The sequence below is a fragment of the Jaculus jaculus genome, chromosome 1, assembly GCF_020740685.1.
Source record: "Jaculus jaculus isolate mJacJac1 chromosome 1, mJacJac1.mat.Y.cur, whole genome shotgun sequence".
NCBI lineage: Eukaryota > Metazoa > Chordata > Mammalia > Rodentia > Dipodidae > Jaculus > Jaculus jaculus.
This window is the reverse complement of record NC_059102.1, coordinates 30,893,583-30,918,245: the sequence shown is the minus strand read 5'-3', so window position 1 is coordinate 30,918,245 and position 24,663 is coordinate 30,893,583. Positions and strand designations below refer to the sequence as shown.

Here is a 24,663-nt window from a genome sequence, read left to right as displayed (position 1 = left end):
ATTATCCCCAGCAAATAAACCCAATTTATTTCCGTCTGCAAGCAAGGCCACAATTTAAACAGGGCTAAGTCCCAGACCTGGCTTCGGCAATTGCCACGCCGGCAGGGGAGGTCTGCAGCGCCCCCCCCCCCAGCATGCGCAAAGCCAGGTGACGCAGAGACACCTCTCGGGTCCCTTTGCTGGACAGTCCACAGAAAATGGCCAGGGAGGATCCTGGGCAAAGGGGAGAAAAGATAAGAGGAGCTTAGTTCAGATTAAGGGGGAAAACAAAGGAGGTTTAGTTTTGAAAAGCTGGCTGAGTTCTTAAGGTAATGGAGGAAGGTTTTAAGTTTCTGGTCCCATTAGTGAGACCTGGGTGGAAATTATAACAAGGATTTTCATTGCAGAGAAGGGAGAAAGGCCAGGAAGGAGTGAGACAAAGAGATTAGAATTCGCCCTATCTTCCAAAAGAGGTTGGATTGGTTGAGGGAGGGTGCCAACAGTCCGGAAGGTCCTTGGGTAGTTACCAAGAGTGGTGAGCACCCTCAAGGATGAACGGGTTCAGCCATCTGAAAAGCAACGTGGCAGTATTCACCTTAAGTGTATGCTTGCCCCATGCTGCAGCAATTCTACCATGGGCCCACCTATCAGGGAAATAAGTCTCTGTGGAGTTTGCATGGGCTGCAGCATACATGGATGCATGCCATGGTGATGTTCGCAGCAGAGAGCACTGGAGGCAATCCCGGTGTCCACCAAGGCGGGCGGCGAGGGCGTATGGGTACGGAATGATAGGTGGCAGTCAGAGGCGATTAAGGGATGCACACAAAAAGCAGACCGATTTTATAAGCCAAGCCTTGCAGACAAGGGGAAATAACCAAACACAATCAGCAGCACAATACACCTAGGTGAACCACACACACACGCACACAGTGCATACAACTTGCTACCAAACACAATCAACCTAGGTGAAACACACACACACACACACACAGAGCATACAACTTGCTCTCTGTGGTTTAATTTAAAACACCGGTTTAAATCAAGTAACGGGAAAAATAGAAATAAAGCAGGGTGAGGGTTCTGCAATGGTGGTAATATGCAATGAACTGAAAAATAGCATTCAGTTATCCAGCTGCACTTGAGGTGAAAAAAACCCAGCGTGCGATCTACACTTTTAGGTGGGAAGAGGCACGATTCAAGGCAGGATCAGCAAATGTTGACAAGTGTTACGCTCTAGGGTCAGCAAAGCCCTCGTCCTACAGGAGCTGAGGAACTTCATGACTAGGAGTGTGGAGGTCAAGGGCAGGGCCTCATCTGTCTTCTCTTCACATGGTGCCTGCTATATAATGCTTCACACAAACTATTTTTAAAAATTGCTATTTATTTATGTATCTGCACGTGCGGTGAGGAGTGGGCATGAGGGTCTCTCTTGCCACTACAAATGAGCACCAGTTGCTTACACTGCTTTTCACATCCAAATTACACGGGTTGCTTGGGAATTGAACAAGCAAGAGCCCTTAGCTGCTGAGCTGAAGAGGGTCTGAGCCCTCATGCAAACTTTTTGATACATAAACTGGTAATTATCATGGACAGGTGTGGAGGAAGCCCACGTGCCTCAGATGAATCTGGAAGACCCTCTCAAAGAGACATCTGAGCTGTGCCTTAAAGGATTTTGGCAGGTGAAGGGAACGTTCCAGACACTGGAAATGGCTTGGAACGAGAGATGCTGTGCGGCCGCGGCTCTGGTTCCCAGGAGGGAGCTATAGAGGCTGATTGTGGCCTAGAATAGGGTGGTGGGAGAGAGGTATGAGATAGATGGAGAGGTCGAGGGAAGGAGAGGGGCAGAAGCGAGCCCCGGGCAGTCAGTAGCGCCAGCGTACCTCATCGTCAGTCTCCTGGCAGCTCTGAAGAGCACTTGAACTTGGGTTCGACTCCCCCCCACCCAAGCCACGCACTGAGTTGGCCTCCAGGGTTGGAGCAGGTAAGCCCTCATAAAGCACTTCTTCCTGGCTTCCCAGGGAGATCTGAGAACCACTCACCAAGCGGGATCTACCAGTAAACTGCCTGGAAAGGAAGATGATAAATTTCCATATGCTCAGCTTTTGCCAGGATTTGGTTACTTGGAGCTGAACACCTCCTAAAGGAGTCACCAATTTTGCACTGGCCCAGTTCCAGCCATAGGAAAAACAAACACAGCTCAACTCCACACTGGAGAACGCCAAGGCACTTGCGGACTTCCCCATCCGCTGCCCCCAAGAGAGCAGTCCCATGACCCCCCTGCGACGCAAGGGAAGAAAACCCGACCAGGAACACAGCAACTTTCACCAGAACTTAGTAAGAGGGTTAGGAAGTTGGTCAACATTAAAATCAAATAAAGATGCTTTTGCTCTCTCTTTCCCCACCCCCGCCCGGAAAGAGGGTCCCTGGGGGGACAGATCAGTGAAGGCTTTGTGTGGTTTCCACCCCTCCCCCCAGCTCTCACCAGGCCGGAGGAAGTACTGGGAATAAACTGCAGGCAAAATAAGCACTTCCTGAAAGACCCAACCCCCAGCAGCGCCTGGCTGGTGAAAGTCACATGCTACTCATGGTAAGGAGGGCAGTCTCCAGAAGACCCAGGGATGATCCTTCTAGAACCCCAGTGAGGGGTCTATACTCAGGAATGAATCCAAAGCTGTCCTAAGAGGTGCTTAGATGAGAACATTATGCGAGTAAAAGAAGCCAGTCACAAAAGACCACATGGGCATATGATTCCATGTATATGTGATGTTCTTAAGATCCCAGTCCATGAGCTGGAGAGATGGCTTAGCAGTTAAGGCCTCATTTTACAGAGGGGAAACTAAGACTCGAGGAGGTCAGGTAACTCTGAATCACAGGCCAGTGGGTGACTCTGACTCCAGAAGCCCTGTCACTTGTAACCACAGTACTAACTCATATCCCAATGGAAGCGGACCCAAGGGTCATCCTGTTCCAATGCACTAATAGTGCCGGGCATCATCTCTAATTGCAAAGTGGCTTTTGAAAATGTGTGCTGGTCAGGCTGCCCTGAGTGAGGCTCCTGCTTCCCAGAGCCTGCTTTGATTAGTGGGTAGACGATGAGGACATGTGGGTGGGGAAGAGATGGCCTTTGAAGACTCCTGAGGAGATAAGCAAGAACTGTCTGCTTCCAAGGAGTTGTTTGGAGTCACCAAGCTGGCTGGTACCTGGGGGTTCCACCCAGGGCCCCTGAGCCCCAGGCGGGCCAGGACTGAACCCCAAAGGCCCTGGCTGTCGTGTCCATGGGAGTCCCTGATGCTCTGACCTGAGCTCTCCCTGGTGGGGTGACTGTACCACCCCAGCAGAGCTTTACTCACATACATGGACCTTATTCCCTCCGGGAGTCCCGACTGGGGTGGACGTGACCATTCGCTCCCTTCTTTGAAGCTAGACCATACAGCTGATGGCGATGGCAGATGTAGACCACCAGACCTAGACTCCGGGATGGGACATGTCACTCCCCAAGAACCCAGGCAAGAGGGACATGCAGGAGGGAAGGTGACGTTTGCTCTCAGGGCCTGAACACGAGTTGCCAAAGTTCCTTATTATTCTGCAGCCCCCATCCCCATCTCTGGCCTCCGGGTCACGCCTTCTCCCTGATCCAGAGAGTGCCATGAGCGGGAGAGGGTGGCTCCTTCATCAGGACACAAGCGCATTCCTCACAGGGCGAGGTGCAAGGCACGCTGGTGTGCAGGCTGGTCCAGTCTCCATTCTACCACCTGCCACTTACATCACCTTGAGTGACTGACAGGGAAGAGCTTCCTGAGCTACACCAGGGAGCTAAGTTAAGTCTGAGCAACCCTGCTGGGCACAGAGAGACGCTAGAGAAAAGGAGCTGCACATCCTTCCGCTCAAAATCTGACCACTATTGGACCCTTTGGCTCTCAGGAGCTTCGCGGAGAGAAAAGATGCCCTCAGGCATGGGCACGATGCAAAGCTTTCGTCACCCACAAACGCGTCCACACCCTATGCTTACATCTTCCAGCGCATACACACACACACACGCACACGTTTCACACTCAAACACACGCATAGGTGCGTGCATACACCCACACACCTCCTTTTCTTTATTTCCTCAAAGACACTTTCAATATCTTAAGGACAGCCAGTTTCTCCATTTTTTCAAGCACTGTCCTAAGAAGCATTGATGTTCATGACATCCAGCTCACACCCTCCCTGCCTTGCAGCCGAGAACCTCACAAGCACAGGGGCAGCTGGGCACGGAAACCAGCAGCCGCCCAGCCTCCACCGCTCCTCCTGGTCTGACTGTGAAGAAAGTGATCTCTAGGACCCCTCAGGCCCTTGCTTGTGACTTTCTTTCCTGGGGCGAGTCTCTACAAGTCACTGTCCCTCATTTCTGAGCAGCCCCCCTTCTCTGGGTTGTGCCTCTGCTGGCTATGCCCTTTCCTGATGAGCCCCTGGAAGTGTTGTGTCAAGTCTTCTCTGCTCAGCATATTCTGACTCACGGCAGAGACTGCCTGTTACAGCAAAATGCTCACGTGAAACAAGGCTCCTTTAGTCTAGACAAGAAGCCCAGGCAACCTCCAAAGAGGTCGCCTGACCCGAGGGGTCTAAGCATCAGAGCTTTCAGCCCTCGCTCCGGCTGCCAGAAGTCTGCTAATTTCTCAGGTGGATTTAGCTCCTGTGACAGGGCCTCAGATGAAGGTTAAAACACGTCCCCTATCACTTGCAAGTGGCCTCCCCAGGGTTGAAAACACACCCCCACCTTCCAGTGGCTGTTCCCAGGTTTACCCGGGTAGACGAGGCAAGCTTTCCCAGTGCCTGGAGCCAGAGGCGAGGTGGGAGAAGATGAGAGGGCAAAGCCAGATGTCTGAGCCACCAGGATGTCCGACACTGTGCACTCCAGGTAGACTTGGAAGCCCGGGGCAGGAGGGACAGAGGCCCCCAGTGCCCACCACAAGTGGCACTGTGGATCACAGAGAGGTCGCAGGTCCTCTCTGAGCCGTCCTCCTCCGTAAACAGGCAGGAGACCCACGTCACTTCGTAGCGGGATTCCTGGTGCGAAGTACAGATTATGTGGGCAAGTTAGGGCCCTGTGAGTATCAGCAGAAGCCAACGAGAGCTCTGCAACCCCAGCCCCGCCACAGCAAGCCCCAGGGACTGTGCTCCAGTGGGGGAGAGACGTACACAAGAGGACAGGTAAAGTGGAAGTCCAGAGCTATCCACCCGGTCCTCTCGCATGCCCGAATGGCCCTCACAAAGGGGGGAGCCCGCTGCCTACTTCATTTGTCGTGGCTTCTGCCACAGGCCAGGATCAGCGGAGGGAACAGTTGCGAAGGTTGAGAGATCGGTTCCCAGCCAGCTAGGAAAGAGGATCAGCATTCACTCCCCTGCAGATCGGGATGTTCGTATCACCCCACACCTGGATCACGCCACAAGCTCCATCTAAGACACTTTGGTCAGACACCATGTGACCCTCTCAAGGGTTCTAATTATATCCCCATCAGGTCCCAGGGGCCCTGGGCTGCTGCTGCAATGGCAGCAGGGCTATGTCTCTGCACCGGGTGCCCTGAACAGTACACCTACCTTCCTCATCTCATGTGCTCTTCCCGACAATGCTACCTGCAAAGGTGCTGTTATGTCTCTATTTTACAGAAAAGGAAAGTAAAGGCCTGAATAGGTGACTCACCTAAAGCCACACAGCAAGACATGGTAAAGCTGGAGCTGGGGAGATTGTTCAGTGGTTAAAGATACTTGCTTGCAAAGTCTGCCAGCCTGGAGTTCGGTTCCCCAACACACACATAAAGCCAGATGCACAGAGTGGTACGGGCATCTGGAATTCGTTTGCACTGGTAAGAGGCCCTGACAGGAGCATACTCCTGCTCTCTCTTTCATAAGTATGTGAAGAAGAAAAAGAAAAAGGCTCACACCTTTAATCCCAGCACTCAGGAGACTAAGGTAGGGGGATTGCTGTGAGTTCGAGACCAGCCAGAGACTACATTCTCAATTTCAAGTCGGCCTGGGCTACCGTGAGACCCTACCTCGAAGAAGAAGAAGAAGAAGCCGCAGCCAGGTGTGTTGGTGCATGCCTTTAATCCCAGCACTTGGGAGGTAGAGGTAGGAGGATCACCATGAGTTCGAGGCCACCCTGAGAATACAGAGTGAATTCCAGGTCAGCCTGGGCTAGGGTGAGATCCTACCTCGAAAAACCGAAAAAAAAAAAAAAAAAAAAAAAAAAAGGAAAAAAGAAAGAAAGAAGAGAAAAAAGAGAGGGAGGAAAAGAAAAGGTAGAGCTGAATTGTGAACTTGGCAGCCTGGGCCCAGAGTCCTACCTCTGAACTGTTTCGCTCCATATCTCTCTAGGGCATAGGCTCATTCTCTTTTTTTCTCTGAACATCAGAAAGCCACATCCCCAAATGTTGGAAATGTTTGTTATCACCACGGACTTCCCTCCTAAGACAAGCCAGAAAGGTGAAACATGATGCTAGCCCCCTCTCTTAAAGGGCCAGACTCCTTGGGTAAGTGCAGTAGGGCACTCGCCTGGCATTGGGGCCAAATGTTCGGCTTTTCTTCCCTTTGCAAATGAAGACTTTTCCATTAGGTTATTATAATGGGGTTTCCATACGTTCTTTTCAAGAGGCGGAGTTAAAAGCAAAGGAAAGCCAAAGACAACAGGAGCCTCCCAAAGTACAGAGCCAGTGAGAAGCCCTTGCAAGCTGGCTCACAGTGGCTGCCCTAGGAAAGTCACAGACACTGTGTGGAAGAGCATCCTGGCGTGACATCACACAGGTAACTGCTTGGCCTACGGGGGACTTGCTTACCCACCAGAAGCAGCGTTCACAGCTGCAAACACCATCTTCTTGCCATTCCTTCATTTCAGCAGAACCAATGCCAAGAAGTCCCCCCACCCCGGCCCCCTTCTGCCTCCAACCTGCTTCGCAGCAGCAGCTCTCTCTCCCACAGTCCCTCTTCCTTAGTGGAAGTTCTGACCACAGGGAGGGAACGATGTCAAGCAAACGTGCTGAGCAGCCTGGATCCAAAGGCAGGCTAGCAGGACAGGAATCCCGTCATCTCTTGGCTACATGCACATGAGCAAGACTCTGGGGTGCAGGGAGGGCATTCCGCCTGGTCTCACGCGGGAAGAAGCCCTGGGAACGCGCAGTTCGACACACTGAACTCTGACTCCAGGCTCAGCACAGGTTGGAGTGTTTTCTACACATGATTCCATTTAATCCTCAGAAGAGTGGTTTTATTATCCCATCTAATACATAAGAAAACTGAGGTACAGACTCTCCATTCTACCCCAAAGACCGCGTAGCTACTGAGCGGCAAAATCAAGTGAAACCACCTGCCTTCAGTACCTGCACCAGGCCTGAGGACGCAGCTCAGTTGGCAGACCGCTCCCCCAGCCCTCAGGAAGCCCTGGGACCGAAACTCAGCACTACACGTGGTGGCATGCCTTTGTTATCCCGGTACTCGAGAGACAGGGAGGAATAGAAGTTCAAGGTCATCCTCAGCTACACAGTGAGCTCAAGGCCAGCATGAGAAACATGAGACCTTATGTTAAAAATAAATAAATAATGGGGAGGTAATATGATGGAGAATGGAATTTCAAATGGGAAAGTGTGGGGGTGGGGAGGGAGGAAATTACCATGGGATATATTTTATAATCATGGAAAATGTTAATAAAAATTAAATAAATAAATAAATAAATAGGGCTGGAGAGATGGCTTAGTGGTTAAGCGCTTGCCTGTAAAGCCTAAGGATCCCGGTTCAAGGCTAGGTTCCTCAGGACCCATGTTAGCCAGATGGACGGGGGGGGGGGGGGCGCACGCGTCTGGGGTTCATTTGCAATGGCTGGAGGCCCTGGCGTGCCCATTCTCTCTCTCTCTCTCTCTTTCTCTCTCTCTCTCTCTCTATCTGCCTCTTTCTCTCTCTGTCACTTTCAAATAAATTTTAAAAAATAAACAAATAAAAACCTGTCCCACAGCTTATGAAGGAGATGCCATTAGCTGCTTTCACAGAGAAAGAAACTGAGGCTCAGAGTTAAGCTTGCTGCTCCAGGTCATACTGGTAGAGGCGGGAGCTGAACTGATGTGGGCCCATGCAAACCTGCTTCACACCAGGACAGAATGGTGTGATGCCAGTGAGCGTCATTGGTCACCAGCAAGGTCAAAGAGTCCCAGCCAGAAGCCGGGTGTGGTGGTGCACGCCTTTAATCCCAGCACTCGGAGGCAGAGGTGGGAGGATCACCGTGAGTTCAAGGCCAGCCTGAGACTACATAGTGAATTCCAGGTCAGCCTGGGCTAGAGACCCTACCCTTGGGAGGGGGTGGGAAGAGTTCCAAAGAGATGCCATTGAACCCAAAGGTGGCAAGGCCACACAAGAGCCTGGAGCTGTTGACAGACTGGCTGAGACAGACAATGGTGGAGCCACGACAGCTGGTATTTATTTTGGGGCCCAAGGATTGGTTAAGACCCATCTACACTTCCAATAATAAACTGAGCAGGGTGGAGACGGCCCCTTCCAGCTAAAGCCACACACCAGCCACCTGGCACCAGCCACCTGCTGCCCTTTGCTGAGAGCTGGGCGGGCCTAGGTGTCAAAAGCATCTTGTCAGACACCCTGGCCTGGCTCCACTCACAGATGCCACAGGACCCCCCAGCTCTAGCCCCCGTGTGCCCAGACTTGTAAATGGCCCCGGAAGACAACCTCACACAGCAAATCCACCCCCTGTAGTGTCGGGTTCCCCAGGACAAATGGTTTTTCCTGTCTGGGGAAGAAAGAGGGACTTGCCTCCTGTGGCTTTTGTCCTCTCACTCTGCTGCTTATCAACTGCCCCTGCTAATGAAAGCCCCTGGCCTAAGGGTAGGGACATCTAAGGACCAGTGTCCTATATAGGTCTCTTTGCCACAGTAAGGACCATTCCTGATTCTCAGACTTGGCTCACTGGGCTGTGCTTGGGACTAAATGAGAAGGAGTCATGTGCTTAGGAGAGGAGCTACCGTATCTCTGGTGACGCCACTGTCATTATGATTTAGTCTCAGCACTTCCTTCTATGAACCTAGGAAGACAACTTCCTCGGATATTACATGCCCATACCATTTACGCACCCAGGTTGACACGTAACGGGGTGATCTCCCGTGGTCATTCTATCTGCTCTGAGTATCTTAACCCTTGTGACTGCAGTGCCAAAGAAGGGACATGTGATTTGACTCTCAACCAGCTTCCACAGAAGGAAGCTGTAGCCTGTGGTGAAGACAAGAGCAGGGCAGGAGGACAGGGCTTTCACAGGACGAATCCTCAGTCCAAGGGGCTTATCACCCGGATCAAGGGCCTCCCATGAGCCAGAGCGCCGGTTGGCACGAGAGGGACATGAAAGAAAAGACTGCCCCGTTCACGCTCAGCAACCCTCCAGCTCCTGGCTCTCAGTACAGCGCCTGGGTCCAGTGCGCCCAGGAACAATGTTCAAGGCTGGAGGGATGGCTTAGCGGTGAAGGCGTTTGCCTGCAAAGCCAAAAGACCCCGGTTCTATTCCCCAGGACCCACGTAAGCCAGATGCGCAAGGGGCGCATGCATCTGGAGTTAATTTGTGATGGCGTGCCTATTCTCTTTCTCTCTCTTTCAAAATGAATAAAAATAAATGAAATTTTAAAAATGAAAACAAGACAAAAGGACAATGTTCAGCCACCAAAACTCTCTGGAGCCCCTCTATATGTCACCGAAGTTGGAGAGGCTGCATTAACCCAGAGCGTGCTTCGAGGGGGTCCGGTCAAACCCCAAAGAGTCACCAGTGCAAGGTCTCTGACAGTGTTTTTGGTAGTTTTCTGTCTTCGGCAAGGCATCGCAAGACCTCAGCACGGCACACTGTTCTCAGGATGGAGAGGCTGTGTCACTCCCTTTCCCCATTGGCCTGCACTGACTACAGTTCTCCTCTCACCCACTTCACTCGGGACACGCGAGCCTCTTCACTCTTCCTTGGAAAGGCTAGCCGTGGTCCTGCCATCCTCAGCACTGGGTGGTTCCTCCCGCAACAACTTCCTCCACAAGCTTCACTCTCCTGACTCCAAGTCCTCGTCAGCAAGGCAACCCCCATACACGCCAGCCCTGCCCGTATCCCTCATCTTCCTTGCTTTAGTTTTGTTTTTGGGGGAACATGGAGAGGTTGTTTTCATTTATTTATTTATTTAATTTTTGAGGCAGTGTCTCATTCTGGCCCAGGCTAACCTGGAACTCATTCTGTAGCCCCAGACCAGCCTTGAACTCAAAGCAATCCTCCTACCTCAACTTCCAAGTGTTGGGTCTAAAGGCATGTGCCACCACACCCGACTTCCTGCTTTAGTTTTCTCCGTGATATTTATTCTCGTATCTAACACACAGTATTTTATCTATTTTGTTTGGATATTGTTTCCCTTTTCCTACCAGAATGTCAACTCCAAAGGGGAGAAATTCTTATCTGCCCTGCTGCGCTCCCAGGGCCTGGCACATAGGAAACATTCAAACACTGAAAGAATGAATGGATAAATGAATAAATAACAGCTTGTGACAAGCTAAACAACCTAAGGTCATTCTTGGTATTAAATGGAAGATAGAAAAGAGGCATTAAAAAAACAAAAAGGAGCTGGGCGTGGTGGTGCATGCCTTTAAACCCAGCACTCGGGAGGCAGAGGTAGGAGGAGCGCCGTGAGTTCGAGGCCTCCCTGGACTACATAGTAAATTCTAGGTCAGCCTGAGCTAGAGCGAGACCCTACCTTGAAAAATAAAAACAAAAACAAAAGGAAAGCGTGGTGGCACATGCCTTTAATCCCAGCACTCCGGAGGCAGAGATAAGAGGATCACTGTGAGTTCGAGGCCACCCTGAGACTACATAGAATTACAGGTCAGCCTGAGCCAGAGCGAAACTCTACCTTAAAAAAAGAAAGAAAGAAAGAAAGAGAAAAAGGAAAAACTGACAGGAAATGTTTTAAGACGGCAGGGAAGCTTCCAGAAGATGACAGAAACTGAGCAAAATCGTAAAGGATGACAATAAGAGGCGTAACAAAAGCTTCCGTTGTTTTAACAGCCATTCGAAGTGGATTACCACAGAGTCACAGCCATAGGAAGGGATGTTATTTATGATCAGTCCCATTTTATAAACTGGGAAACTGAGGCCCATGGGGGTGAAGAAACAATTCACAAAACCAGCTTCAGAGTCTGAGTCCACGTGGCAAAGGCCATCCTCCTGTCCTCAATGTCCACTTCCAGGCACCCAAGTCTTCTGGTTCTCCACCTCACGGTTCTACTTGAGCAAGCGTCAGGCTAAAAACACCGAGGATTTAAACTGCCCTCCTCCCAACCACAATGCCATGCCATTTACCACCTCGAAAGAGAGAACAGAGTCCCGGGCAGCTGGACGAGGCCTTCACACGTGGCCCTGAGCCAAGTTTAACGGGAATAAAGTTTGAGCCCATAGATTGAGGCTCTGCCATGGATGCATTGTCTAGTTGATCACGTCTCAACCACCAGCCATGGCCATATTACAATTAACAGAGGGGCTTAGAGATCAGAGTGGCTGGTGGGCTGGGTTTCATCCAGACTCTGGTAGTCTGGTCTGGCACTCACAGTAATGGGGTCCCTGGGCCCTCAGCCTCCTGGAAAGCTATCAGAAAGGACAGCTCTGAAGCCAAGAGGTACCCACTACACTACGGTGGGTCATTCCCCTCCTTATGGGGCCAGGGCAGTGCCCCCAAGTGCACCAGACTCACACAGCAGACTGCAGGTACCCTGGGGAGCCAACAACAGCCTGAGTCCAGAATATGAGAACAGTAGAAAGGGACGGAAGAGGTCACATGCAGCTGGTTTCCCAGTCTGGTGTGTGTGTATGGAAGAGGGGGAAGACCCTCACCAGGGAGCCCACGCTCTGTGGAACACGGTGGAAACACTATTTCCTTGTTGCTGCAGAGATCTGGATTCAAATCCCAACATTTGCCATTTACCACCAGTGACTGGGGCATGATGCCGCACATCTCTGTGCCCTGGTTTGCTCATCTCTGAAACCTGCCCGTGATCAGGGTCGTCTCGGCACAAGGAGGCTGGGCCAGCAACAATATATGTATCAATATACGTATCTTTGGATTCAACACCACCACCACCCCCAGCCCCCGACTTCACAGTCTAGGAGCTGCATGTTCAGAAACCATGGGAAAAATGAAGCTGTTTTTCTCAAGCTGCCAATGAGTGATGACTAAAGTAAATAATTAATCCCAGCTTGAAACCAAAGCTCGGACATTGTTCTCTACCAGACCTTAACTCTCAGAGAGAAGGATCAGTTGGCCAAGCCACTGGGGTTTAGACGAGCAGAAGTCTCTGGGCAGCCACCTCCGCAAAACCCCATAAGGTAAGAGTGGATGGATTCCTCAGGTGCCAGGCTCCGGGCTGAAGGCTCGCTTCGTCAACCCCTGCCTGGGAGGTGGGATTTGGGAAAAAGCTTCCCTCTCGGAGCCTCCCAACCAGCCCGTGCCAGGCTGCTAGGCCTCCTCCTCTGCTGTCACACAGAGAAATTCTCCCACACAGGCAAGTCCCCTAAAATAGATTTTTGGGCCTGAGCCATCAGGAAACAGAATAAAGCTGGATCAGAATCGGGCCTACCATGAATGTTTACAAAGCAGCCACTCCGAACCACGGGGACAAGCCCTATTCACTCAGAACCCCTCCGTGGGCCAAACACGAGGCAGGTTCTCAAGGAGGGGCGAAGTCCCCTGGAAGACAGCATGTTGAGCAGAATTCCTCATGACTCCTGGGGCATCCCTGGGGAGTCGGGGGGGTGTGGGGGGGAACCAAGTGTGTGAGGCACAGTGATAATTATGAGACCAGGCACAGGCCGGGGGAAGGGACAAACATGCCTGAATGAGTGCCTTACTGACAAGGCAACATCCACTCTCTAAAATCTCAGCCTCCAAGTCAAATGGGGTCAGAAATGCAACTCTGAGGGGTGCACTGGGGCCACAAATTATTAATCAGAGGTCTGGCAGAGCCTGGCACAAAATACACAGTAGCTGTGTAATGATGCCAGTGACGAAATGCAGGTCAAAGTCGCCTTCAGCTCCTCCTTGAGAGAAGAGGGTGTGAGGGCTCTCGACCAGAGACTGCGCAGCCACAGTAAAGGGCACACAGCTTTTAGCTCTCCTTCCCTTACCCCACCCTGGATATCCTGTAAGTTCACCACCAGCATTGGGCAGTACCCCCTAGCCCTTGCTCCCTGGAGTTGTAGTCTGATCTGATAAGAGTGATTAATTTCTACCAAGTTTGAAGGTCACGCGTGCTCCAGGGATCCCAGAGACCTATTAGATGGCCTCACTGCATTGTATGCACGGCACAGAGGAAGGGCCTCTGCCCCATCCCCGGTGGACCTCCACCCAGGCTTGGGAGGGTGGCTTCCTCGCTGGCCAAAGGGAAATGACAGCAAAGGGGCTAGAGAAAGCCTGGTGGAGGGGCAGAAAGCACAGCTGTTTCCTCTTTGCTAACTCAGCCACCTGGGCGTCACTTCCTCCCTCCAGGTAATAGCAGGGAGGTTTTCAGAGGCTGTGTCCAAGCTGTCTTCACTGAGGATGGAAGGTGTCCTCAAGTCCGCACTGGCCGTGAGACCTCTCAGGAAGAGGCTGGGGCAGGTGAGCCTTGCTGACAGACTTGCCTGGAGGCGCTGAGATGCCGGCTCGGTGCACACCCAGCGCCCGCTGCGCAGGCAGGGGCATCTGAGTTCAGATGCCCAGAACCCACATCAAGCCAGGTGAAGAAGGGTGAGTATGCGTCATCCCACAGCATCCAAGGCCAGGTGAGAGATGGAGAAAGGAGAATTCCCCCAGAAGTTTGCAGGCTTACTAGCCTGTGGATGGAATGGTGAATAATGAGAAATCCTGCTTCCAAGAAGGCAGAAGGCAAGGCCCAACATCTGAGGGTATCCTCTGACCTACACCGGTGCGCCATGTCACATACGCCTATACTTACACACGAACACACACACACACACACACACACACACACACACACACACACACACACAAATTCCCTGGGGGTCTGAAAGATTTCTTTTAAAAAAAAAAATTATTTATTTATTTATTTGAGAGCGACAGACACAGAGAGAAAGACAGATAGAGGGAGAGAGAGAATGGGCGCGCCAGGGCTTCCAGCCTCTGCAAAAGAACTCCAGACACGTGCGCCCCCTTGTGCATCTGGCTAACGTGGGTCCTGGGGCATAGAGCTTCGAACTGAGGTCCTTAGGCTTCACAGGCAAGCACTTAACCGCTAAGCCATCTCTCCAGCCCTGAAAGATTTCTTTTGATCAAACATCTCCTGGCCCCAAATGATTAAGATCCAACTTGGAGCCAGGCGTGGTGGCGCATGCCTTTAATCCCAGCACTCGGGAGGCAGAGGTAGGCGGATCACCATGAGTTCGAGACCACCTTGAGACTCCATAGTGAATCCCAGGTCAGCCTGGGCTAGAGTGAAACCCTACCTCAAAAAAAAAAAAAAAAAATGCAAGATCCAACTTGGGAGCTCACTCAGGACCTCACAAGCCTTTTTTTCCCCCCCTTAACCTGCTCCTCCCCTCTGCAAGGCAGGCCTGAGAGGGAACAGGGCCAAAGGATTTCTAAAAAGGGGAAGGTCACTCATGGAAGGTCTCACAACTTGAGAAGCCAGTCAGCCAGACTTTAGGTTGAAGATCCTCAGAGCCCAATCTTCTGGGTGTGGAACATGTCATTAAAGGGCTGCAGTGTCTCGGTGGGAACTGGGCAGACCTCCCACTGCAGTGCACGTGCACACGGTGGTATCTGGCAATTCATCTGGGCTCTCCATAACAAGGAGGATGCTGGGAGAAACTTCACACTGTGTGGGGCTATTTTGAGAATATCCACGGGAAACCCTTAGCACGTAGAAATAAATGCCTCCCCAGTGCTGGGATTAAAGACATGCGCCACCACAACCCGGGTTAACTGTGATTCTTTTTTTTTTTTTTTTTAATTTTTTATTTATTTATTTGAGAGCGACAGACACAGAGAGAAAGACAGATAGAGGGAGAGAGAGAGAGAATGGGCGCGCCAGGGCTTCCAGCCTCTGCAAACGAACTCCAGACGCGTGCGCCCCCTTGTGCATCTGGCTAACGTGGGACCTGGGGAACCGAGCCTCGAACCGGGTCCTTAGGCTTCACAGGCAAGCGCTTAACCGCTAAGCCATCTCTCCAGCCCTTAACTGTGATTCTTATTATGACATTTTCCCTAAAGATTCAGGCTTTGCAAAGCATAGTGGTACACGCCTTTAATCCCAGCACTCAGGAGGCTGGGGTAGGAGGAATGCCATGAGTTTGAGGTCAGCTTGGGGCTACAGAGTGTCACGTCAGTCTGGACTAGAGTGAGACCCTATCTGGGGGTGAGGCAGGGGACAGGCTTATGGGCTGGAGAGATGGCTGTTGGTAAAGTGCTTATCACATAAGTATGAGGACCTGAATTTGGAAACCCAGCACCCACATCAAGCCAGGCATGGTGATGCACACCTGTAATCCCAGCTCTGAGAAGGATCCTGGTTTTGGTTGGGTGTCTGGCTGGCTAGTTCCAGGTTCATCAAGAGACCCTGTCTCCAAGCTAAGGTGGAGGGCTACTGAGGAAAACACCAACATCGACCAACCTCTGACCCCCACATGGACACACACACACACACACTCACTCACTCACACACGTGTGTCCCCCCCCCCCCTGCACACAGAAATATGCATATACACACATACAAATAAATGAAGAGGTCGTCTTTGCAATGTCGTAAAGCTGAGTTCAGACAGATGTTGACATAGCAGGCAACATGAGCGTTCATGTTTCAGACGACACGGAGACTTCAAAGTCCTCTGGGATCACATCAAGCTATTTAGAATTAGCTCCCAGACCCCATGAGGGCAGGTCTTGCCACTGAGAGCTATGGGTGAAAATGACTCCCTTGAAATACTGCTGCCTCCGGCCTGCCAGCCTTCTACTTGTTGAGACCTGAAGCTACCAAGGCCACACTCCTGGCTGCTCCCCGTTCTCCTCTTATGCAGCTCTGCCCCGCCCCCCTCGCAAGAGCAGGAGTGCAATCAACTTTTATGAGACAGCCTGACCCTTAGGAGCTATAAACAGAAGGAGCCAGGATCCAGCTAACTCAAAATTCCCTGAAGTAGGGCTGGAAAAAGGATCCAATCCTTACCACAGTGTGAGAATGACCATCTGCTCCTTCTGCCCTTATCTCTTGGGAGAAGAGCAAGATTCTGAGGCGTGTCCACCCAGTGGACTCTGGGGTCCCTCGACTGCCATATGAGGACCTTGGATCTGGTCCTGACCTCCCCCCACACTCTGTTTCTCCTCACCCATGTTCATGTTAAATTCTGCCCAGACTTTTCTTACACATTCTACAGGGCTTTTCCCTTTCTTGGAATACACCTTCCTGGTTTTCCCACCTCAGTCCCACTCATTCCCAGCCAATCCTAATTGCTCCTTGAGGACCACAGTGGAGCCTGCCTTTCCTCTATCATCTTCTTCCCCTGAAAACTCCAGTTCACAGAAAGCTAGCTCTTCCTCCACTGAGTTTCGGCACTTAACAATTAGTAAGGTAAATACTAACCTTGCATTCTAGATGTGCTAGGGACTGTTCTAAAGTCTTCATACTGACAAACTCATTTAATTTTTACCATAACCACAGAGCTAGGTCCTGTTACCCATACCCCCCCCCAACAAACACGTTTTGTTATTTACAGATGAGGAAACTGAGGCACAGAGACTTAAGTCCCTTGCCTTGAGCGACATAGCAGTAAGAGGCAGAGGTAAGAGCCTGGCCCAGGGACCCCAGGGCTGGTACTTGCTGACAACACACCAACTCCCAGGGATGCTGTTCCATCCCTCAGGACTCGGCTCCAGTGAAGAAGAAATTGGCAGCTCCCTGGCTTGGGTGTTGGGGACCAGAGTGACAACAGCAACCCTGCTATATGGAATTACCTTAAACGGAAATCCCTGTGAGCCCCCATTTCTACATCTGTGAAATGGGAATCAAAACACCCCTTCCTTTCTCATGTGGGAGTTTCCAAGCTCAGATTAAGTGCCCTCTGGGGGCATCTTCTGCCACGCCTGGCACCGGCACATGCTCTCGCTCTCAGGGAGCATCTCAATGTGCTGGGCTGGACTCTGCTCGGCGCTGTGTACACAGCAGGCTCACTCCCAGCTGCTGCTCTGGTCACTTGCCTGGAGGTTATCTGGGGCCTCCCAAGTGGCCCGGCCTCCACTCCAGGCCCCTGACCTCTCCATTCACCTGATTGCCTGCAGCTCCCACACAAGCAAGACAGCAGTAGCCCCATCTAGGCAGGAGGCAACTGGGGTTCTCGAGCCGCCTGTCCAAACACTGACAACCCTGGGGGAAGCTTCCATTATTTTTGGCAATGGTCACGGCAGAGAACACCACTGGCCCTCGCTCAGAACCTATTTCCAAAGCCCGACTCTCCACCTCGTTTCCCACACACACCCCTTGTCCTTCCTGTCCCCGAGGTCTCTTTCCCATCCCATTATCCCTTTCCTGGACTCTCGGAACTCAAGAGCAATAAGTGTGACTACCGTACGTATAACTCTATTATTTGTTTTATTTTGCTTAATTAGGGGGCAAAAGGGAACAGAGTTGCCTACTAAGACTTTTTCTGGCCAAGAAATAATCTGGTCAGTGACTCAGGCTGAGGAAATTAGAAGGCAATTTCCAGGGGACTGTCATGCAAATCCAAAGTCAGAAGTTCCCCCAACACTCTCTAATTCATAGTGCCCACTGCCCATTAACTCAGCTGGCCCCAGAATAGCTCTCTGGAAAATGCAGCAGCTGCTGCTTATATTTCTGGAGCTGGACCCAGTTTCCTCTGACATCAAATAGGTTTATTTTTCCCTTCCCTTCCCTTCCCTTCCCTTCCCTTCCCTTCCCTTCCCTTCCCTTCCCTTCCCTTCCCTTCCCTTCCCTTCCCTTCCCTTCCCCTCTGCCTGCCACCAAACATGGTGATTCCAACCCTGATTTGTCCCCCCAAAAACCCTCAACTCAGCTCCGTACAGGGCCACTGGAAAAGGCTGGCTAGTCTCCCTGTTCCAACGGTCTAGAAGGATGTGGTTGGCTATTTCATGAGTCGGGAGCCTGGTCAGCCCTTGTGAATCACCCCTAAATCACTTCCCTCTCCAGGGAACAAGCAGTTCCTGTTCGTGTGCATGTGTGCGCGCACATGTGTGTGTGTGCGTGAGTAAGAAGAGGTGACACTCATAGAGTCAGAGAGACAGGGAGCAGGCAGCAGGCAGCCTTGTGTGAAGCTGACCTTGTGGCTAGGATTCTCCTTGCCCTTGGCCTTGGCCTTGGCCTTGCCCAGAGTGCCCTCTCCTCTTCTCTCACAGTCCAAGTTCTTTGCCTTTTTCTTTTGTCTTATCACAAAGCCATCACCAGGCCCCAAGGCTCAGTCAGGATCCCCTCCAGGTCTAACAGCTGCTCCCTGTTTATTGGTTTCTGGCGTACTGGGTGCTTTCCATGGGGCAAGTAGCCCGATGTCCCACCAGACAGTGAACAGCAGGGCCCTCCTTTCGGCCTAGTCTCTGCTCCCAGCCTCACTTACTGGGCCAAGATGTAATTCAATGCTTTGTTGATGTGAACATCATCACATGGCAACCAGTATGCAGGAATCAGGCAGGTCAACCTCTCCAAAGGACTGTGGGGTTACGAGAGAGGAAACTGAGCCCCAGAGTGCACCTTTAGTAAGTACCAAAGGCAGGATTTGAACCCCAATCTACCCAACAGGAGGTACATTGACCTGCGTTTACTTAGATGTAACTGGGACGACCTGGGAGACACCAACAATCTCATAAGTGTCTCTGAACTTCAATTAATTTATTTGTGATAAGGAGCCGCAGCAACTCCCCCATCTGGGGTATACTGGACTGAATCCAGGGAGAACATGTATTTTTGTTGGTGGTGGTGGTGGGTTTTTTCGAGGTAGGGTCTCATTCTAGCTCAGGCTGACCTGGAAGTCACTATGGAGTCTCAGGCTGGCCTCAAACTCACGGCAATCCTCCTACCTCTGCCTCCCAAGTGCTGGGATTAAAAGCGTGTGCCACCACACGCGGCCTTGGTGGGGTTTTTTTTTTGGGGGGGTGGGGTTGAGGTAAGGTTTCACTCTAGCCCAGGTTGACCTGGAACTCACAACAATCCTCCTACCTCTGCCTTCCAAGTGCAGGGATTAAAGGTGGGTGCCACCAACCCCAGCAAGAGTGTGTACCTTAGTGTCAGGCACTCCACAAGGTCGGTGCTGACACTGGCTATTATTTGCATTCCCTAAAGAGTCCTGTGAAGGGTCAGGACATTCAAGAGTGGTACTTGTCTGAAGTAAACACTTTGGAAAGGAAATGACTGTGAAAGTATAATGTCTCATTTGCTTTGGGTAAGCAAGCTTCTCCCCACCACCACACGTAGGCTCAACATACACCTACACACACACACACACACACGTATGTGAGTGAGAAGGACCATGTGAACCCGAACTCACGTCCCTGTCGGAAAACTCCACACTGGAAAGCTGCTTAGCACGGCCAGTTTCCCTAAGCTTTCCCGAGGGGCAGCTCATGAAGGCAAGGACAGGGCCCCAGCTCCAGAGGAGGCTGACCTAAGCAGCAGCTGCTCACCCATCCCAACCCCACCCTAGGCAGAGGCTGGCAGAGAGGAAGAAAGCCAAGGGCAGACAGCACCATACACACGCTGGAGGATGGAGGCTGCTTGTCTGCACTTTATAAACAGACCAAAGCACCCAGACCTCTAGTACCTCAGTACCTCTCCCTGCTCAGGGGGGCTGGGGTGGGTGCAGCCTCTGTCGGGTGTCCTGACGGAACCTCTGCATGTGTTCCCAGTGTTCTGGATCCAGCACAGCTCCTCCTGCTTGGGCCCCAAGCCTCTCTCATCAGCAAGCTCTGGCTAACATGCACATCCATAAAGTCTCTCTGCTGTGCAATTTACCCAACCACAGGCTCAGCACTCAGGGGAGGGGAGGCAGTATAGAATGTACCAGAACTTACCCGATGTGGGCGAGCTAACCACACCACAGTGTCCTACCCAGAACACTTGCCCTTCGGATTTGGGGAGTCCACTGTACAAGGGTCAAGCAGAGAAGGATCTTGAGCCTCACACAAGCTTACTGGACTCTATCACTGGACCACCCTGTTACTCAATTGTGCCTCGAATCTGTAGCAACCTCCTTATCACCAGATATTTTCCTACTCAACTTCAACCAAACCCAGGATACCTCCAATGAACAAAATCCACAAGATAAGCAAAAGGCCAGTTAACCCCACTGCAGTTAGCTACGTTACAAGTTACCCTCAGCCCAGTTTCCACATCTGGACATGCAGAGGTTGGGCCAGATGAAACCTTGGTTCCCGCCAGCTTCACAATGTCATAACATACAACAACTTTCTCCTTTCATTGTTTTCCAGAATCTCAATGCGGAACTCTATATGGCCCCATCTGCTCAAATGACATCACTCCCTGCCCCAAACATCACGTCATCGGAGCTTACATGAGAAGCGGAGATGTCCCGGGAAACACTGTCTGCAGAAAGAGAGGAAATGATCATTTCAAGGGAACTAAACAGGACTTCTTTTGTATTTTCCACATAGTACTCATTATTATCAATCTTAAAACCCAAAGTCTTTCTTCCTTTTTGCCAGACCATTAATAGCTGCTTTCAAAAATACTTTCTTAGTCAGACTCTCGCGAACAGTTAGCTCCCATTTAATGAGTGCTTGTTATGTGCCCGGAACCCAGGCTCTAAGTGCTTCTCATGGATGATCTCATTCAATCTCCTGAAGGCCCTGTGAAGTTGATGCTATTATTATCCTCACTTAAAACACACACACACACACACACACACACACACACACACACACACAAGGAAACTGAGGCTCTTAGAGGCTTAAAAGTTGCACAATTAGTTCATGGCTGAGCCAGAGTTTTGTTGATCGTGTTGTTTTGCAAGGTAGAGTCTCTCTCTAGCCCAGACTGACTTGAAATTCACTATGTAGTCTCAGGGTGGCCTCGAACCTCCCTCCCGAGGGCCCAGCTCGAGCTAGAGTTTTAACAGAACCAAATATTCCCCAGCACATCCTTCAACAACGCCAACAGCAAATGATGCCTGTTAGCAACACTTCTACTTTGTTGCAGCTGTATCTTACACTTGTAACCTTGGGCATCAGTGGTCAAAACCAAAATTTGGTGTTTCGTGTAAATCCCAAAGCTGGAAAAGCACCTGCCTTGGTCTCAGAGCAGAGGCTGCCAACCTCGACAGTGGACTACAGGAGAGGACCCTCCGAGTGGTCTGCCACGCTGGGAAAGGTCAGTAAGGTTGGCTCCATAATCAACCCTGGGAAGTACGCATGGGCCACTGTCCTTGAAGTAGGGTAACATCTGGTGATTCAACCTCCCCCCCCAAAAAAAAGTTACCTTTTTTTTTTTCTTTTTTGAGGTAGGGTCTCATTCTAGCTCAGGCTGTGGAATACACTAGTCTTAGGGTGGCCTCGAACTCATGGTGATCCTCCTACCTCTGCCTCCCGAGTGCTGAGATTAAAGGCGTGGGCTACCACGCCCGGCTTTTTTTTTTCCTTTTCTTTTTTTTTTTACACTGAGGATGGAATCAGGCTCAGGCATGCCAGCCACATCTCCAGCCTCTAAAGGAGTCTTCTTGAAAACAGCGGGAGAAGATGCTTAGGGAACCAGGTGACACAGTAAGAAAGACTCCTTGACTGTGTATCAGGGACTTTGTCCCACACGGACCCACCTCCTCGTCTGGTCACTCTTACTTCCTCCCCAACCTGAACCGCGCTCCCCTTGTACAGAAGAGCCCTGTCTTCAGAGCTGCTGTGACTGAATCAAGCAGAGAGAGTAGCCCGAGGCCAGCATTACCACAACCCTGCCACTCTCCAACAGGGAAATAAAAGGCACTTCAGAGACCAATGTGCAATCTCAAGCAGCAACCAACAGCCTGCTTTAACTGTTAAAATCACTGCTTCGAGCATTCCAAATGCTCCTTTAAGTGTCTAATTTGTAAATATGATGCTGCCTTGCTGTCCCCAAGTCCTCGGTGCTTTGGATACCTAGCTGTGGTTTTTTTGTTGTTGTTGTTGCTGTTTTTTTTTTTTTCTGTTTCACGTCCAGAAACAGAACTCAGGCAAGCATCGCTGGATAGCAAGGACACCATGTTTACTTCCTAAGGTGTGAAGGATTGGAAGGACAGGACCGGCTGAGATGAAAGAGGGACTGTCACCCGCCTTGGAGCACAGCCAGTCAACCTTAGCCCCGGTCTCATTAAGTTTGGGGAAGAAGGGGGAGGGGCGGCGGGGCGATCAGCCGCGCCTAGGGAGAGACCTCAGCCCACATTTGCCTACCCGTGTCTGGAGACCGAGCATCACTTAAGAGGAAATGACCCCGGGCTAAGGGTCACGTCCAGAGGAGGGATAAAAGGAAAAGCCTCAGTTCTCCTCACACACACCGCAGGTCACAATGGATTTAAGAAATCAAAGCTCAATGCAGAGAGCGAAGGGAGCAGGAGGCGCGGCGCTTCCTCTGCACCCCCCACCCACCCACCCACCCACCCCAATCCCTCCCCGCCAGATCCCGGTCTAAGCAGACCCGAGGAGCAAGCGAACGTGAGATGCAAGGATGGGGGCGTGGGCGAGCGGATGAGAGCCTCCCGGGCGGAGTGAACGAAGAGCGCCCCGCGCCCCCGGGGAACGCGGGAAAGATGCTCTTTCCCAACGGCGCCGCGCAGCCCGCAAGGGGCCGACGACAGCGTCCCCCGCGCGGTCCGTCTCGGCTCGGGCGGACGCATGACTTCACCGTCGTAACAGACCAGGGCCAGCCACTTGCCAAGGCCAGTGCCAAAAAAAGAAACCAGGGACGACAGGGGAGTGGAGGGGGTGCTTTCCCAGGAGAGCCCAACTCTGCGAACCAACTCCACAGTCAAGGGCTGACTTGGGGTGGGGGTGGGGGGTTGCGGGAGGGGGAGACCTAGGAAACTCCCGGGCTAAATAAACCGGGAGGGACGAGGGGGACACCGAAGCGCCCCGGCTGGCGCGTCGCGGAGGTCGCTGCGGGCACTGTATACTCACATAGTGCTTGGAGGGGTTCCTCCGCTTCTCCACGTCCACCACGGTGGCATCTTGCACGCAGTAGGCGAGCATCTTGGCCCCCACGAAGCGAGCGGCGCGCCCCCCGGCGGCGTCACCTTCTCATGCCGCCCGGCTTCCAGGCTCCTTCTCCCCGCTGCTCGCGGCCACCTCTGCCCGGCACTGCGCTCGCGGTCCCGGCGCCCACGGCGACGTCCCCCGCCTCCCCACCCTCAGCCTCCACCGCCCTTGCGGAGAGACGACGATCCCGAAGGACACGCGGGCTCCGTGCGCCCCGGGCGGCTCCCGTGGGCCTGCCGCGCGCCCCTTCCTCCTTCTCCTCCTCCTCCTCCCGCCGCCGCCGCCGCGCTCTGCCCGCCCGCCCGCCCGCCCGCGCTCTCTGCAGCCCCGCGGCTCCGGCGGGAACTGGAGGAGCCGAGGAGGGCCGGGGGTGTGTCCCGCCGGCCGGGGCACGGGGCGGGGGCCGCGGGCCTGCTGTCAGCGCGCCGGGGAGGGGCCGGCGGCGCCCCTGGGCCGCGCGGGGCTCCGGGGGGCTCGGCGCTGGCCGACGCAGTGGGCGCGGGAGGGAGGGAGGCGGAGGCCGGGCCCGGCGCGCGGGGAGGGGACGGGAGCGGGCGCGCGGGGAGGGGACGGGAGGGGAGGGGAGGGGCTCCGGGCCGGGGGAGGGGCTCGGGGCGACGGCCCGGGCGTGCAGTCCCGGGCGAGAGCGGTCGGGACAGCTCCCGATCGCAGGCAGCGGCCTGGTGGTGGGCAAACGGGACCAAGTCCTCCGGGAGGGCACCAACACTCAGGGTGACTTACTTGTGAGGGAGAAGGCGCCGGGGAAACGAACCCAGTGCGCCCCCGTCCTGGTTGTGCATCTCCAAGCGCATTTGGAGCTTTCTGGTCGCCACCTCTATGTCCCCCTGGGCCATGGCTATCCTCCCCCCACCCATTCCCCCGCCCTCGATGTCTTTAATGAAAAGTAGTTTTTATGACCCTCTTGTTATTGCCCAGAGCTCCTGGAGGAGACGAGCATGGGGAAGAGACCAGCATTAAATCTTCCCAGCCAGAGCCGCTTTTGATGTACTACATCACCCCCTCCACAGGTCACAAAGGGTGACTTCTCCCCGGAAATGGGATCCATTGATCTTCTGCCTGAGTTCTCCATTGGTCCTGGCCTATGTAACTACCCTGCGACATCGTTTCCCAATGACCAGATCACAAACTCTGCATAACATCACTGCCTTAAGTCCTAGGGCTCCCCTGGGACCGTCCTGGAGCTGGCAACGGAGACAGGGAACACACAATGGTGGGAAGGAAAAAAAAAAATCCACTGGGACGAGGAGCAGCTCTTCATTAGCTCCAGGCCCTGGCTTTCTCACCGTCCCTCCCTCTGGTCTGGAAAACGGACTTTCCGAACCACTTGTCCATCTCTGGACTTGGAACACAATTCTACTTAATTCAATTTAGGGGTTTTCCCCCCCACGCACACACACATCGATTTCAACATTTTTTTCCCATCCTACTTTCA

General features: G+C 52.5%; 1 protein-coding gene and 1 long non-coding RNA gene across 4 annotated transcripts in view; one reads left to right on the top strand and one right to left on the bottom strand.

Annotated features, from left to right (window-relative positions):
* The window catches only part of Sh3pxd2a (SH3 and PX domains 2A), a 256,313-nt gene extending 233,023 nt beyond the window's left edge, over nucleotides 1-23,290 (bottom strand). For 2 of the 3 annotated variants that reach the window (XM_045142193.1, XM_004659376.2), the window contains exon 1: nucleotides 23,133-23,290. In XM_045142193.1, coding sequence (XP_044998128.1) covers nucleotides 23,133-23,204 — 72 coding nt within the window. In that variant the 5' untranslated portion in view covers nucleotides 23,205-23,290. The remainder of the gene's footprint in view (nucleotides 1-23,132) is intronic. The other variant, XM_045142194.1, reaches the window with a different exon arrangement.
* Nucleotides 12,251-20,675, top strand: LOC123457743. The gene is made up of 3 exons (XR_006635130.1): nucleotides 12,251-12,349; nucleotides 13,509-13,748; nucleotides 20,463-20,675. It is a non-coding gene; the product is annotated as an uncharacterized LOC123457743 (long non-coding RNA).
* Nucleotides 23,291-24,663: the final 1,373 nt, after the last annotated feature.